Source organism: Barbus barbus (assembly GCF_936440315.1).
Source record: "Barbus barbus genome assembly, chromosome: 28".
Lineage (NCBI taxonomy): Eukaryota > Metazoa > Chordata > Actinopteri > Cypriniformes > Cyprinidae > Barbus > Barbus barbus.
This window is the reverse complement of record NC_136756.1, coordinates 8298231-8311234: the sequence shown is the minus strand read 5'-3', so window position 1 is coordinate 8311234 and position 13004 is coordinate 8298231. Positions and strand designations below refer to the sequence as shown.

The 13004-nt window shown below is 34.9% G+C and overlaps 1 protein-coding gene across 1 annotated transcript; it reads left to right on the top strand.

The window, feature by feature from the left end:
• The first annotated feature begins 396 nt into the window (after positions 1-396).
• On the top strand, positions 397-9579 carry gins4 (GINS complex subunit 4 (Sld5 homolog)). The gene is made up of 7 exons (XM_079382344.1): positions 397-965; positions 1836-1922; positions 2403-2516; positions 5958-6055; positions 6219-6307; positions 6898-6988; positions 8346-9579. The coding sequence occupies exons 1-7, from the start codon at positions 876-878 to the stop codon at positions 8440-8442; spliced, it is 666 nt and encodes a 221-aa protein (XP_079238470.1). The 5' UTR covers positions 397-875; the 3' UTR covers positions 8443-9579.
• Positions 9580-13004: the final 3425 nt, after the last annotated feature.

Here is a 13004-nt window from a genome sequence, read left to right as displayed (position 1 = left end):
CAATGCACAGTGTCCATATTTACAGAATGAGACTGATGCAAGACAGTTTAATATCAATAACTGGTGCAGAATGTGAAAATATCAGGCTGTAAACATCAGTATACTGTAATAAAGAAAGAGGGGGATGAAAAGAAGAAAAATAACAAAGGAACAGTGTAAAATTCACAAATATTGAGATTCTTATTCAAACAGCCTCTTATATCTTGGAAATTTAACAAAATGTGAATTTTCTAAATCTTTTTGACTGAGAGCTAAAATTATATTAATATTAACTATATCAACTTTTTAAAAAAGCTTCTCTTCTTTTTATTGTTCTTTTTAATTATTTTTTTATTAACAATATCAGAAAGATTCACATAAACATTAGAACAAGAACATGTGGGGGATAGAGTAACAATTAAAAAGTAATTAAATAACTAGCCTAGAATAATACTAATAATATTAAATAAATAAATCATACAGTCATAGAATCATAAAAGTTACAATTTCCATAAGATTGGATGTAAGCTTATCCTCTTATCTTTATTAAAACACCCTGCCTGCGTCCCAGTGAGCACACTATTCATCCTAAATTAGTAGTAATTTTCAATACTATTTAGGGCAGATAGGGTGGATAGTATGCACATCTTTATATTGGTGCGCACTGCGCAGACTCGCGCGACTTTGACCGGCTTGAGAACACGTTGTTATTTTTTGCCGCGAAATTCTTCATCCGAATGTTCCGCGCGGGAGAATGTAAACAGCGCTGAGTTTGGGATTTAATCTCGCGTTTCTTGTGAAGTTTGCTCTGCAGTTTTGGTTTTAAGGAGTGTTGTAGACAGTAGTCGAACGGGTCCCCTGATTCCCTCGTGCTGAAGTGTCTCCGGCGTGTGAGAATGGCAGACGCCGGTGATCTGAGCGGAGGAGAGGAGGTCCAGGAGGAGGAGGTGATGACCCCAGCGGAGCTCATCAACAAACTGGAGGAGGTCAGACATCTAACCTGTGCTCCTACCAACAATAACACTGCATACTGACAGTGAAATGAGTTTTCATAAAAGCGCAGAAACTTCTAAGTCAAAGTATACAGTAACGTAAAAGTTGGGACACATCTGTACATAATATTTATAGGAGTAGTGAAGTTATCAAAACTATGAGAAAACGCACAGAAACTCGTTATACTTAACTTTTTTTTTTTTTTGGTCACTGCATTCAGTCCAAAAGTTTATGCTCACCAATGCTGCATTTATTTGATCAGAAAAAAAGGTTATTTTAAAGAATTCTAATGTAATGTTATTTATTTTCAGCAACATTATTTACTCCAGTCTTCAGTGTCACAGGATCCTAAAGAAATCATTCTAATATGCTGATTTGCTGCTCATTTATTATTGGTGCTTAATAATTGTGAATAATTGTTATAAATGTAAAAAAAAAAAAAAAAAAAACAGGTTCTGCTGCTGAATATTTTGTGGAAACTTTGTAAAGACTCTGATGAATACGTTTAAAAGAGCTGAAGAAATTCATATGTAGACACATTTTTGTAAAAAGTGTGTAGAAGTCGTTTTTTGTCTACAAAACCAATTTCAAGCATTTAAAAGTAAATTAAGAACATCAAAATGTTTCAATAAGAAACAGAAATACAATCAAATTTATATTTTTATGCTTAAACTTTTGATACATATTATGTATTAGCATCATATTGATACTAATTATATTAGTATGAAATTAGTATTTAAAAAGTGCTACACATTATGGGAATAATGCATTTGAGAAATAAATGCATGCATTAGATACAGTCTATAATAAGAGAGCAGACGCATGCTTTCAGGAACGGTGTGAGTCAGTCTCCTGTGTTTCAGGCTTGGCTGAATGAGAAGTTTTCTCCAGAACTGTTGGAGAATAAGTCGGAGTTGGTGGAGTGTGTGATGGAGCAGATCACACACATGGTATGGATCTGTGTTTAGTGCTTTTACAATGGTCAAACATTGCATGTTATATTTAGGTAGCTGACAAATAAAATGGACTTTATTTTCAATATCAAGGTTATCGATTAGGGTTATAACTGGAAAGCCAATTATTTTATGTGGTTTCATTGTTTAATCTTTTTTTTTTTCAGTTATAACCTTTTAGTGACTATTTTTTAGCGATTTTTTTTTTTTTTTTTTTTTTTTTTTTTTTTTTTTTGTTAAAACAAATAACGTGAAAAACATAAAACTGTTTGGTTCATTAATAATTTTACAAGAATTTTAAATGTGTATGCACAATAATGCTAAAATAATCACAAAATTACTTTAAAACAAGTAACTTAAATAACTTTTATTAGAGCCCCCCCCGAATATTTCCATAGCCACTTACATAAAATAAATAATTCTTTATATATATATTTAAATTTCTTATCAGTTAGTAATTTATATTTGTGTACGCAGGAGGAAAATCTGCAGCGGGTGAGGAAAGGTGATGTGAAGGCCAGTGTGCATCGCATGGAGATCGATCGCATCCGCTTTGTTCTGAGCAGCTACCTGCGCTCAAGACTTCAGAAGGTATCCTGAACACGACTACAATATCATTTGACTTACACTTCACATATTACACAGACAGGAGTAACTTTACGGATATGTGTCTTTCTCACAGACTCCGTTATGGTAGATCATGAATTACATGAGACTAGACCCTGTCAAATATCTAGCTGTCCTTACAGATGGTTTTAAGATGTTTTTTTGCTCTAGAAATTATCTTTAGCATCCTGTATGCTTTGAAGTGAAGCAATCAGGGGCGTAGCCATCATTTCAAAAGTGGGGGGGACGGAATGTCTAGTGATATACCTGTTCTTTTTTTTTCAGTTAACCCTTGTCTAATTGACAGGTTTTATTTTTAATCATACCTTTTTGCTTAATATGCTTTATGATTATATTATTATATATGATTATAAAACAGAAGGAAAGAAAGAGAGAAAAAAGAAAAAGAAAGAAAGAAATACAACAGCTTGTCACTGGGACAGTACCCTTAAAAGGACATCTTTGTACCTTATTTACCCCAAAAAGTTTCATAGTGGTACATTAGATTCAAGATTTTTATTTGTCACATACACTATTATACAGAGTATAACCAGCAGTGAAATATAAGTCAAACGGTACAAAAGTCATTATGGTACATATTGGTATTCTAAGGTACTAATGTGCACCTTTTTGAGTATAAGTTACAAAGATGTTCTTATAAGGGTACTATTGTTTATATATTTCAGATTGTATTTTGTGTGTGTTGTATGGAGAGTACATGGCACACAGTAATGGATACTTGCACATTCACATACTCCTTTATTCTGTTCTGTTCTATTATACATTAGTCTGATTAGTCTAGTTAAAAGAAATATCTTATCATAGACAATGCTATAAATAATCTTTACCTCTGAAGCCTCACTGAAACTTTCTGCCTCATTCACTCCCTCTGTCTATAGCAAATAAAGTAGTGTTTGAAACATGTACATACAGGGAATAGTGACATACAGAAGAAAATAACACATTAAGTACACTGCTGGACAATAACCAATCATTTTTATCCTAAATTATTTTTTAACACTTTAGAATGATAAACACATATTCACTATTAACTGTGACTTTTGCCTCAAACTCTTCATTTACTGCTTATTAATAGCTTGTAAGGTAGTCGTTGTAGTTGTTAAGTTTAGGATTATGGGATGCAGAATATGATCATGAAAAATACAGAATTAATATGTGCTTAAGTACTAATAAACAACCAATATGCAAGCTAATAATCACCTACTGTAGTTAAAAATGATAGCTGAGAAGTTGTTCATCATACTAATGTTATTTATTTTTCTATATTTGACTAATTATTTTCTATGATTGGTCCATATATAATCCTACAAACGATTGTGTATTAATAGATTTTATACAATGTAAAAACAGCCAGGTGTTAAAAGCCACTCTATCAGTTCTTCTCACCTGTGAAGTGTGTTTTTCTTGTTTGTCGTCCTGATTTTGTCCTGACAAACCTAGGCTGACTGTTTCTTGTTCATTCTTGACAGCACATAAAAACGTCAAATTAGTGCAATAATGACAGAGCACCCCTAAATGAAGATCGGTCCTGTATCAGATCAGTGCTTGCATACTTGATTGAAATACAGCATGTAGATTTGGCAGAGTTAAACATGTCACAATGCTGCAAACGCTGTAAAATCTCAGTTCAACATTATCTTTATTCTTATTTGAAGGGTTCTGATAACATACATACGTGTTAAAATAAAAGACGTTACAAAAGAGTTACGGAAAAATACACTGAAAATAAATAAGTGCATGTTTGTCCAGGCAGCTTTTTTCCCCTCCATATAATGAACATCAAAACTGGGTAATTATTCAGCAAGAGCAATAGGCAGAGTCACTCAACATTGTGCAACACTTTTCGGATACCACATGCCAACTTACGCTGCTTGACTTCTTCGTAAAAAAGGAGTGAAGAGTTTCTTGCCGCTTTGAACTCATCTCGACCTCTAATGAATGATGGATACAGCGCGGGACCGCGGGCGCGAGCCTGGGCATGTCGTGTCGTCACAAACTGAGTGACTGATTTCCATGGAAACGTAAACGTCATGTATAAATTATCCTGTCTCTTTGAATTTTAAATTATTCTGCATTTATATACATTGCTCCATTAAAACCTCAACATGTCGAGAACACAACTGTCCAATGAAAAAGTGCGGGGGACGACTTTACTTTTTATAAAAAGTGGGGGGGGACACGTCCCCCGCGTAATCTACGCCCCTGGAAGCAATGGTAAATTTCACTGTAGGTATGTTATCTGGTACTTGTACATGTGACCCTGGAGCACAAAACCAGTCTTAAGTAGCACGGGTATATTTGTAGCAATAGCCAAAAATGCATTGTATGGGTCAAAATTATCCATTTTTCTTTTATGCCAAAAATCATAAGGATATTAAGTAGAGATCATTTCCTACCATAAATATCAAAACTTTCTTTTTGATTAGTAATATGCATTGCTAAGAACTTCATTTTAACAACTTTAAAGGTGATTTTCTCAATATTTAGATTTTTTTTGCACACTTAGATTCCAGTTTTGTAAATAGTTGTATCTCGGCCAAATATTGTCAATCTCAATTTCAAAAAATGGACCCTTATGACTGGTTTTGTGGTCCAGGGTCACATATGGTTGTTAGGGCTGTCAAAAAAAAATTAGAATTTAAAATATTTGTCGAATTTAAAATAAAAACCCACATTCGAATACAAAAACGTTGCATTCGAATTTTATGTGTGCGTCAGGCAGCCTTATCAGTGGTGCACAAGATGCGATGACGATGTAAGTGTCGTGGCATTTTAATGTTTTTCATAGCTTTTCCAATTGAACCCGGCGCTGCTACGTTGTTCATTCTAAATATTGCGGAAAAAGAGAACATCAATGCAGAGATTATGTTTACGTCACAACTGAAACCAAGCCATTCACACAATGCATATTTATCGCATTTTCTTGAGCGACATCAATCACCGTTGCACTCGCGTCCCACACAAGAGAGCAGCATGTTTAGAAAGCCATGAAAAATGTATATAAGTTCAACTTTTAAAAAACACGTCTCGAGACTTTATGGCGGTTTTCCTCATCCCACTGCATCTCATGTTTTTAAATGAAAAAGTACTCTTTGTGATTGGTTTTCAGTCCTTTGTATTAAACTATACATGCATACATGTTGTTTTGTTTCTAATTGTTTAAGCAACCTAATTATATATGGGTTTTTTTAAACATTATGCACTTTTTTTTAAAAGATAGTCATGTTATTTTATTGCTTTGAAGAAACGTGCATTAGTAATATTTTGCTCGATGCGCCCTCTTGTGACCGTTTGAGAGGCCCCTAACTGAAATTATGCCTTTTAAATTTGAATATTGATATTTAAGTACAAAATTTAGTTTTTCAGCCATTTTGACAGCCCTAATGGTTGTTGTCTCATCTGCAGATAGAGAGGTTTTTTCCTCACGTTTTGGAGAAAGAAAAGTCACGTGCCGATGGAGATCCTTCATTTCTCTCTCCTGAAGAGTTTGCCTTCGCTAAAGAGTGAGTTCATTCTGAATCCATTCTGTTGTCTGTATCAGGACCGTGTGGTAAAGATTCAGAACATACTATTAATTTCTATGAGAATGACTGTTTTGGGCAGAATATTGAGTGTTGTTTGTCATCATCTGTGTGTGGTCTCCAAATGTTATATGTTGTGTGTTAGGTATCTGGCCAACACAGAGGTGTACCTCCGAAACGTGGCTCTGAAACACATGCCCCCGAACCTGCAGAACATTGACATGCTGAAGGCTGGTGAGAAACATTTCTTATGGTTTTAAACCGATATTTTAAGAATAGTAAACAGTTAACCAACTTTTCTCTTGTTTGATGTATATTTAGTGTGTTTTTCAGTTATATTTAAAAAATCTACTAGTCAGAAAATACTAGAAGTCAAGGTCAGCAAGTTGTTTCCCAGTAGGGATGCACAATTATGAAAAAAAATCACTAATATTTTTAAATAATATCGTAATCTGTAGTATGACGCTAAAAATTAATCTTTACATCACAGAAATAAATGACATTTTAATGTATATTACAATAAAAACAGTTAATTTTAATTTTAATTATTTAAATATTTTACAATGGTGTTTTTATATATATATATATATATATATATATATATATATATATATATATATATATATATATATATATAATTGTACAAATACAGCCTTGGTGAGCATGAGAGTTTCAAAAACGCTAAAAGAATCTTACCAGCCCCAACATTTGAACAGCAGTGTTCATTTTTCAATCTAGACATAAATGTAATGCTGTAATTATGATGGTTTTATCTGGTGGCAGTGGTTGTTGTTTAATAGGTGTATGTGTTTGATTGTGTGAAGTTCCTGAGCCGTGTCTGGACTCGTTTGTGTTCCTGAGAGTGAAAGAGAGGCAGGAGAATATCCTGGTGGAGCCTGAGACAGATGAGCAGAGGTAAGAACACCATCGTTTTCATTTCAACTCAAAGCAGTCACACACATAGTTTGGGAATCCATCAAAACCGGTACTGGTTGATCAGTAATCAGGTTACAGCCTGGTTAGGATGTGGTGTCAGGAGGCAGGGGCCTGTGGGCAGGAGAGGGCACTAGTTTCTGGAACAGCGTTTGTTGTTTCATAACCAAACTCTTACCAGATTGTTTATACCCGCTATAGAATTGGTCAATCCAGGATGTGTCACAAGTTTTTAATACTTGGGGAAGATCCTTCAACATGTTCTCTCTGCCGAGTCCCTAAATCCATTAAACATGTTTTATTAGATTGTGCTGGTTTCAACTCATTGAGAATTTTTAAAAAATTTTTTATTCAGTTGAAGAGATATTTTTAACAGAGTTAAGCCAAATACAGTTTTGGGGTTTTTAGCAAAAATAAATTTTAAAATCATGATATAATTCAGCCATAATATTTCTGGCCATGAAAATAGCCACAGAAGGTGGAATGGCATTAAACACAAACAAACAATAACCAAACTCTAAACTAGGGCTGCACGATAAATCACAATCGATATTAGGCAAAAGCTGTGATATTCATGCGCGCATCTCGTCAGTGAAGCACGGTTCTGTGATCAGTAGTAAATCTCCATCCTATGAAATTCCAGATATGCCCCGCAGAAGAAACCCAGGAAATGCCTATAGTGGTTGCTGAATAAACAGAAGATTTAACTGCTTTCAATGATTCAACGTGACTAATAAACACACGACTATGACACTTATATGATTTATGTGAGTTCTTCTCCTTATAATATTCTTTAAATTCAATGCCTCTATCACTGCTTAGAATACTATGAAATATGTTGTGTGCCTTATTCTGTTTAAGAAGCCATATCATCTCACAGAAGGATTTATTTCAAACACTCGACTGACGTTATGAAGCGAGTTTGGAGTAAAAAGATGTTATTAAATGTGGTATTTTCACGTGCTTTCTGATAAAGCAGCATTTACTACACTGAGCCACAGTTCACTGAGAAGCTATGGAAACAACTTTATTATCGCAGCGCGATTTCATAATATCGATGGGTTTTTTTTTTGCATATCTTGTCAGTAAACTATGGCTCTGTGTAGGAAATGCTGCTTCATCTGAAGGCACGTAATGGAGATTTACTACTAATCACAGAACCGGCTTTACTGACGAGATGCGGCCCTACTCTAAACGGAATAATACTTAATAAAATGCCTTGCACTTTATCAAAATTTACAATGTCCTTTAGGGGGGCAGCATTCCTGTTCATTTTAATGAGCATAAATATATTCCTAAACCGTATTTATTTGGACACCTTTGCTGTTGTCTCTCTCAGGGAGTATGTTGTGGACTTGGACGAAGGTTCGCAGCACCTGATGCGTTACCGTACTATATCGCCTCTAGTGGCCAGCGGTGCAGTGCAACTCATTTAAACCTGCAGAGCCTCAGGAACTGATCGAAGACGCCACAGAGGAACAGCTCGTCTGCGTACTCCACCCTTACATGCTAGACGTCAGCCTCTCAGCACCTTTACAGATCCTGTCTGGACCCGGAGCACACCCATATATTTGAATCCAAAAGCATTTATATTTTAAAATGCCTAATTCTCACTTAAAAGCAGGATGGACTATTATTATTATTGAGTACTAATCTATGAAAACAAACAATCTTTGATGTATTCTGACAAATGGATATGTAACAAACACAGTATTGTACTCTTGCTCTAACAGTCTGAATGGACGTTTATCGGGATTGTTTTCAGTTGTTGATAATGTTCAGCAAAACTTCATCACACATTGACAGCCCAGTTATTGCAGTCTGATCAGAAACAGGTGAACCTGATACTCTTGCTCTGAAACGGAAGCTGTGGTTTTCTCTGTAAGTGGGAAGTTGTTGGTTTGGACGTATGTGGTTTAAATGGTCATTGGGGTTTTGCTGGTGTGTTAGAATAAAATGATATTATTTATGTTTCTATATTGGTCCTCTGTTTTTTGTGTTGCCTGCTGCATGTTTTGTAGTGTATTATATCTAGCTGCTAAAATGATCTGTCTTGCATGTTAAACTCTTAAGTTTGTCAACAGGATATATGGCATAATGTCAGTTACCACATCAAATAATTTTATTCATAGGTTTCTGAAAAAACACATTTATAGCAACACACTTGAAAGTAAACCGGGTCATCCATGTGTGTCTTGTATTATGACTGGAATATTCTGTATTCAATCCTGTTTTATTTCAAAATGTTCATAAAAATCATCTTAAAATGTATCTATTAACTATGATCCATCAGGCTTCTGAGAATTTGTTAATCTCTTGTTTTTCCTTGCATGATGTGTTTGACCACATAATTAAAAGTACAGACAATGTATTGAAAATTGAAACTAAGCATACAAATCATATTATTGGAAGATGTAGAGTGGCAGCTGATATTTTTAATGCATTTTGTGTAAGCAGCCTCTTGCACTGTTACAAAAGCTATCAAAATATTTGACTTTTTGGTCATATATCTGCACCAAATTGCATATTTTTGCAGTTTGGGCCTCTGAATAAAACGGGTGTTTTTTCCTATGAAAATTAGCTCCATATTCTCTTATATATGCCCAGATTTTAGTGGTTATGAATTAAATCAACAAGTGCCATGAGTTCTCATGAAACCACACATACGCCCTGCGTTCACATTGTGACTTGACTCTGTTGATAACATTGCCTAATCTCACTCCATATCCTGTGCTGACCCTTTTTAACACTCCTCCTGTGTTATGTACATGATCATTCCTTGGTGTTTATGTAAATTACACACCTGTGGTTATATGTGGTGGCTTCACATGTTGAAACCTCTGCCTACAGGCTTGAACCAGCATTAGAAGTATTTTTATTGTAGTTCCAGTATTATGAAATGTGTGATTCACTGAAGCCAGATACACAGACGGGAATCTCACGATTCACATCAAGATTAACCTCTGAATTCTGGAAATGTGGCCATGCAGCTAACTACTGAAGCATGTGTAAACTGACAGAATCAGTCAACACTTGTAATGCAATGGAAATTGGTTGTTACAAGTAAAGTAACATATACTATAATATAACACAATGAGTAAACTACAGTCAATGCAATTTCGCAAAAAAAGGTCTACTTGTCAATAGTGTAGGGATGTATGAAGCACAGCTCACAACCAAGCAGCTTTCGGTTGCTCAATATGGCGAATTTGGAAGACCAACTGGAACGCAACCAAACTTTTTCGCCCTTGTGCAAAATTCCCAAAATGGACCATTTGCCTCCGGCTCTGGATTACAGGTAATAATGTTGTAAATATTCAGTTTCTTGCACAGACTGATCGTTTCACTTCATAAGACCTCATATCATCAGGAGCCACAGGTATTAATTGGACTGCGGTTTCCGATAAAAATCTTCTTTACTGTTCTACTGAAGAAACAAAGTCACACATCTTGGATGGCATAAGAGTGAGTAAATTAACAGCAAATTTTCATTTTTTGGGTGAACTTTTCCTTATGTGGACACCATATTTTTCATATTATGTGTCAACTGTTTTTGCCTATACATTGAAAAAAAAATAGCAATACTTATCAATTCATTATTAAATGTCATTTCAGCCCCAAACATTTTAATTCTGGCATCATTTACATGTCGTTCCAAATCTGTGAAATTTTTTTAAATGCAATGAAACTCAATGGAGTCAAGAACAAGATAACACTGAACCCCATTGACTTTAATTGTCTTGAGAGAAAAAAACTTTAATACAGGTTTTGCATGACATGTACATTTTTAGGTGAACTTTCCTTTCAAAGGACATTTAATAATAAATCTAATAAGATTCCCTGTCATACTTTACAGTTTGTCAGACAGTCACACCCAGAGTTCATTGACGTCAATTAACACAATTCTTGGTAATGTGGGTTTTTTGTAAACTCGCCGATAGCTTATTGGCCTCTGTCACTGCTTCCGATTTCACAGTGACTTCCTTTCCCCCGTGAGCGACAGGAAGCCCACTGTCCATCATCAGTTCTGGCAGAAATCATAGAGAACTGTTTATCGGTTTTTGCAAACTAGGTCAGACTCCAGCAATTGGCGAATGCATTGTGCAAATACTGGAATGAATAGTGAAGTCTTTTGTTATGAGGCACAGGAAGTCCACACATCGACCAATAATCAGGAAACAAACGAGACATCTGTAAACTTGCATTACAGACATATAAAACATCCATGGATTTTGCTACCAAACTAAATGCAGTTACAAAATGAGATTCTGTTCTTCAGTTTCAGTTCAAAAGTGAATCATAATGAGTACTATAATGGTGTTACTGATGATGCTAAATTATATCCATTATGAGTTAATATGAACAATGTTTCAAGTTTGGTTGATGATAACAGGGTTCATGAGTCTCACTGATGTTTTGGGGGAGTGCATGAGACAAAAAAGAATTGAAAACACTGATCTTGGATATTTTGTCTTTCTCCGACACCCACAGATCCGCTTGAAGTCATCGCAGCAGGAAGCAGATGACAGAGACAGCGTTTCAAAGAGCTGCACAGCAGTGCATTAATGCCAAATTCATTATTATGCATTTCTATCCTAAAAAAAACAGCAACTCAGAAATGTCATATCCAGAGTTGTATCTCATTTTAACTCTGCAATGTTTTTAGTTTGATGCTTTCCCAAAGAATTAAGCCAAGAATACATGACTGATCATGTCAGTTAGATTATCTATACGTCTATATCCATGAATCTTCCGTGCGAAATACTGCAATGTTTAGGCCCAGATTTAGCTTCTTTTAGTATATATCCGATAAACATTAAATAGGGTTTTAATATATATGGGCACTTGTGGCCCTGTGGCCTTAAACTAAACTTCTTTCAAATTAAAAAATTCCATACTAGTTTATAGACTTGAATTTAAAATGCATCTAGTGCCGTCATTTGCACTGCTCATCATTACCAAGTTATTTTTTTAACTAGAATTAGTTAAACAAACTGTCACTGAGTCAGTTTGCCATTTCTGTTTTTGAGACACTGATTGGCAAGAGTTCAAACCACATTTATGTGCGCTACGTGCCGAACTACAGGTCTGATATGGCAGCTATGGTCATTTTCTCTCTTGCTCTGTCTCGTTGTAAAAGAAGCTCAAGCATGAAGAATGAAAGCGTAATGAGGTTCAAAAGCATGCTCATTGGGTGTTTGGATAGATGGCCTTGAGGAATTTTCATGCTTTTCCTCAACGTCCTAAGGCATAATTATGTTAATTTCACTGTTACATAAATTGCATCAAATAGAAATATCATTACTGTCCATCCAGATTTGTCGGAAATAGTAAAAATTACATAAGTGCCACTCATTATGTAAAGTAAATGAACCATGTCGCTACATTGCTCTTTATTCAGAAAGTCCTTTTTTTGTAATAATACTAAATCCATCCATTAAAAAAATTCTTTAAAATAAAATAATCCATGATTGTTATTAATGTTCCAGATTGCTACTACTATTTGTGACCATGGACCGCAAAACCAGTCATAAGGGTCCATTTTTTACCCTTGATCATCTGAAAGCTGAATAAATGAGCTTTTCATTGATGTATGGTTTGTTAGGATCGGACGATATTTGTCTGAGAACTTTTTCAAATTCTGGAATCTGAGGGTGCAAAAAAATCTAAATATTGAGAAAATCGCCTTTAAAGTTGTCCAAATGAAGTTCTTTGCAATGCATATTACTAATCAAAAATTAAGTTTTGATATATTTACAATAGGAAACTTACAAAATATCTTCATGGAACATGATCTCTACTTAATATCCTAATGATTTTTGGCATAAAAGAAAAATGGATAATTTTGACGCATATAATGTATTTTTGGCTATTGCTACAAATATACTCCATGCAACTTAAGACTGGTTCTGTGCTCCAGGGTCACATTTGTTCTATTATTTTATACACTGAAAAAAAGTGGCTGCAAGCAATTTATTTTAGCTACATTTAAAAAAAT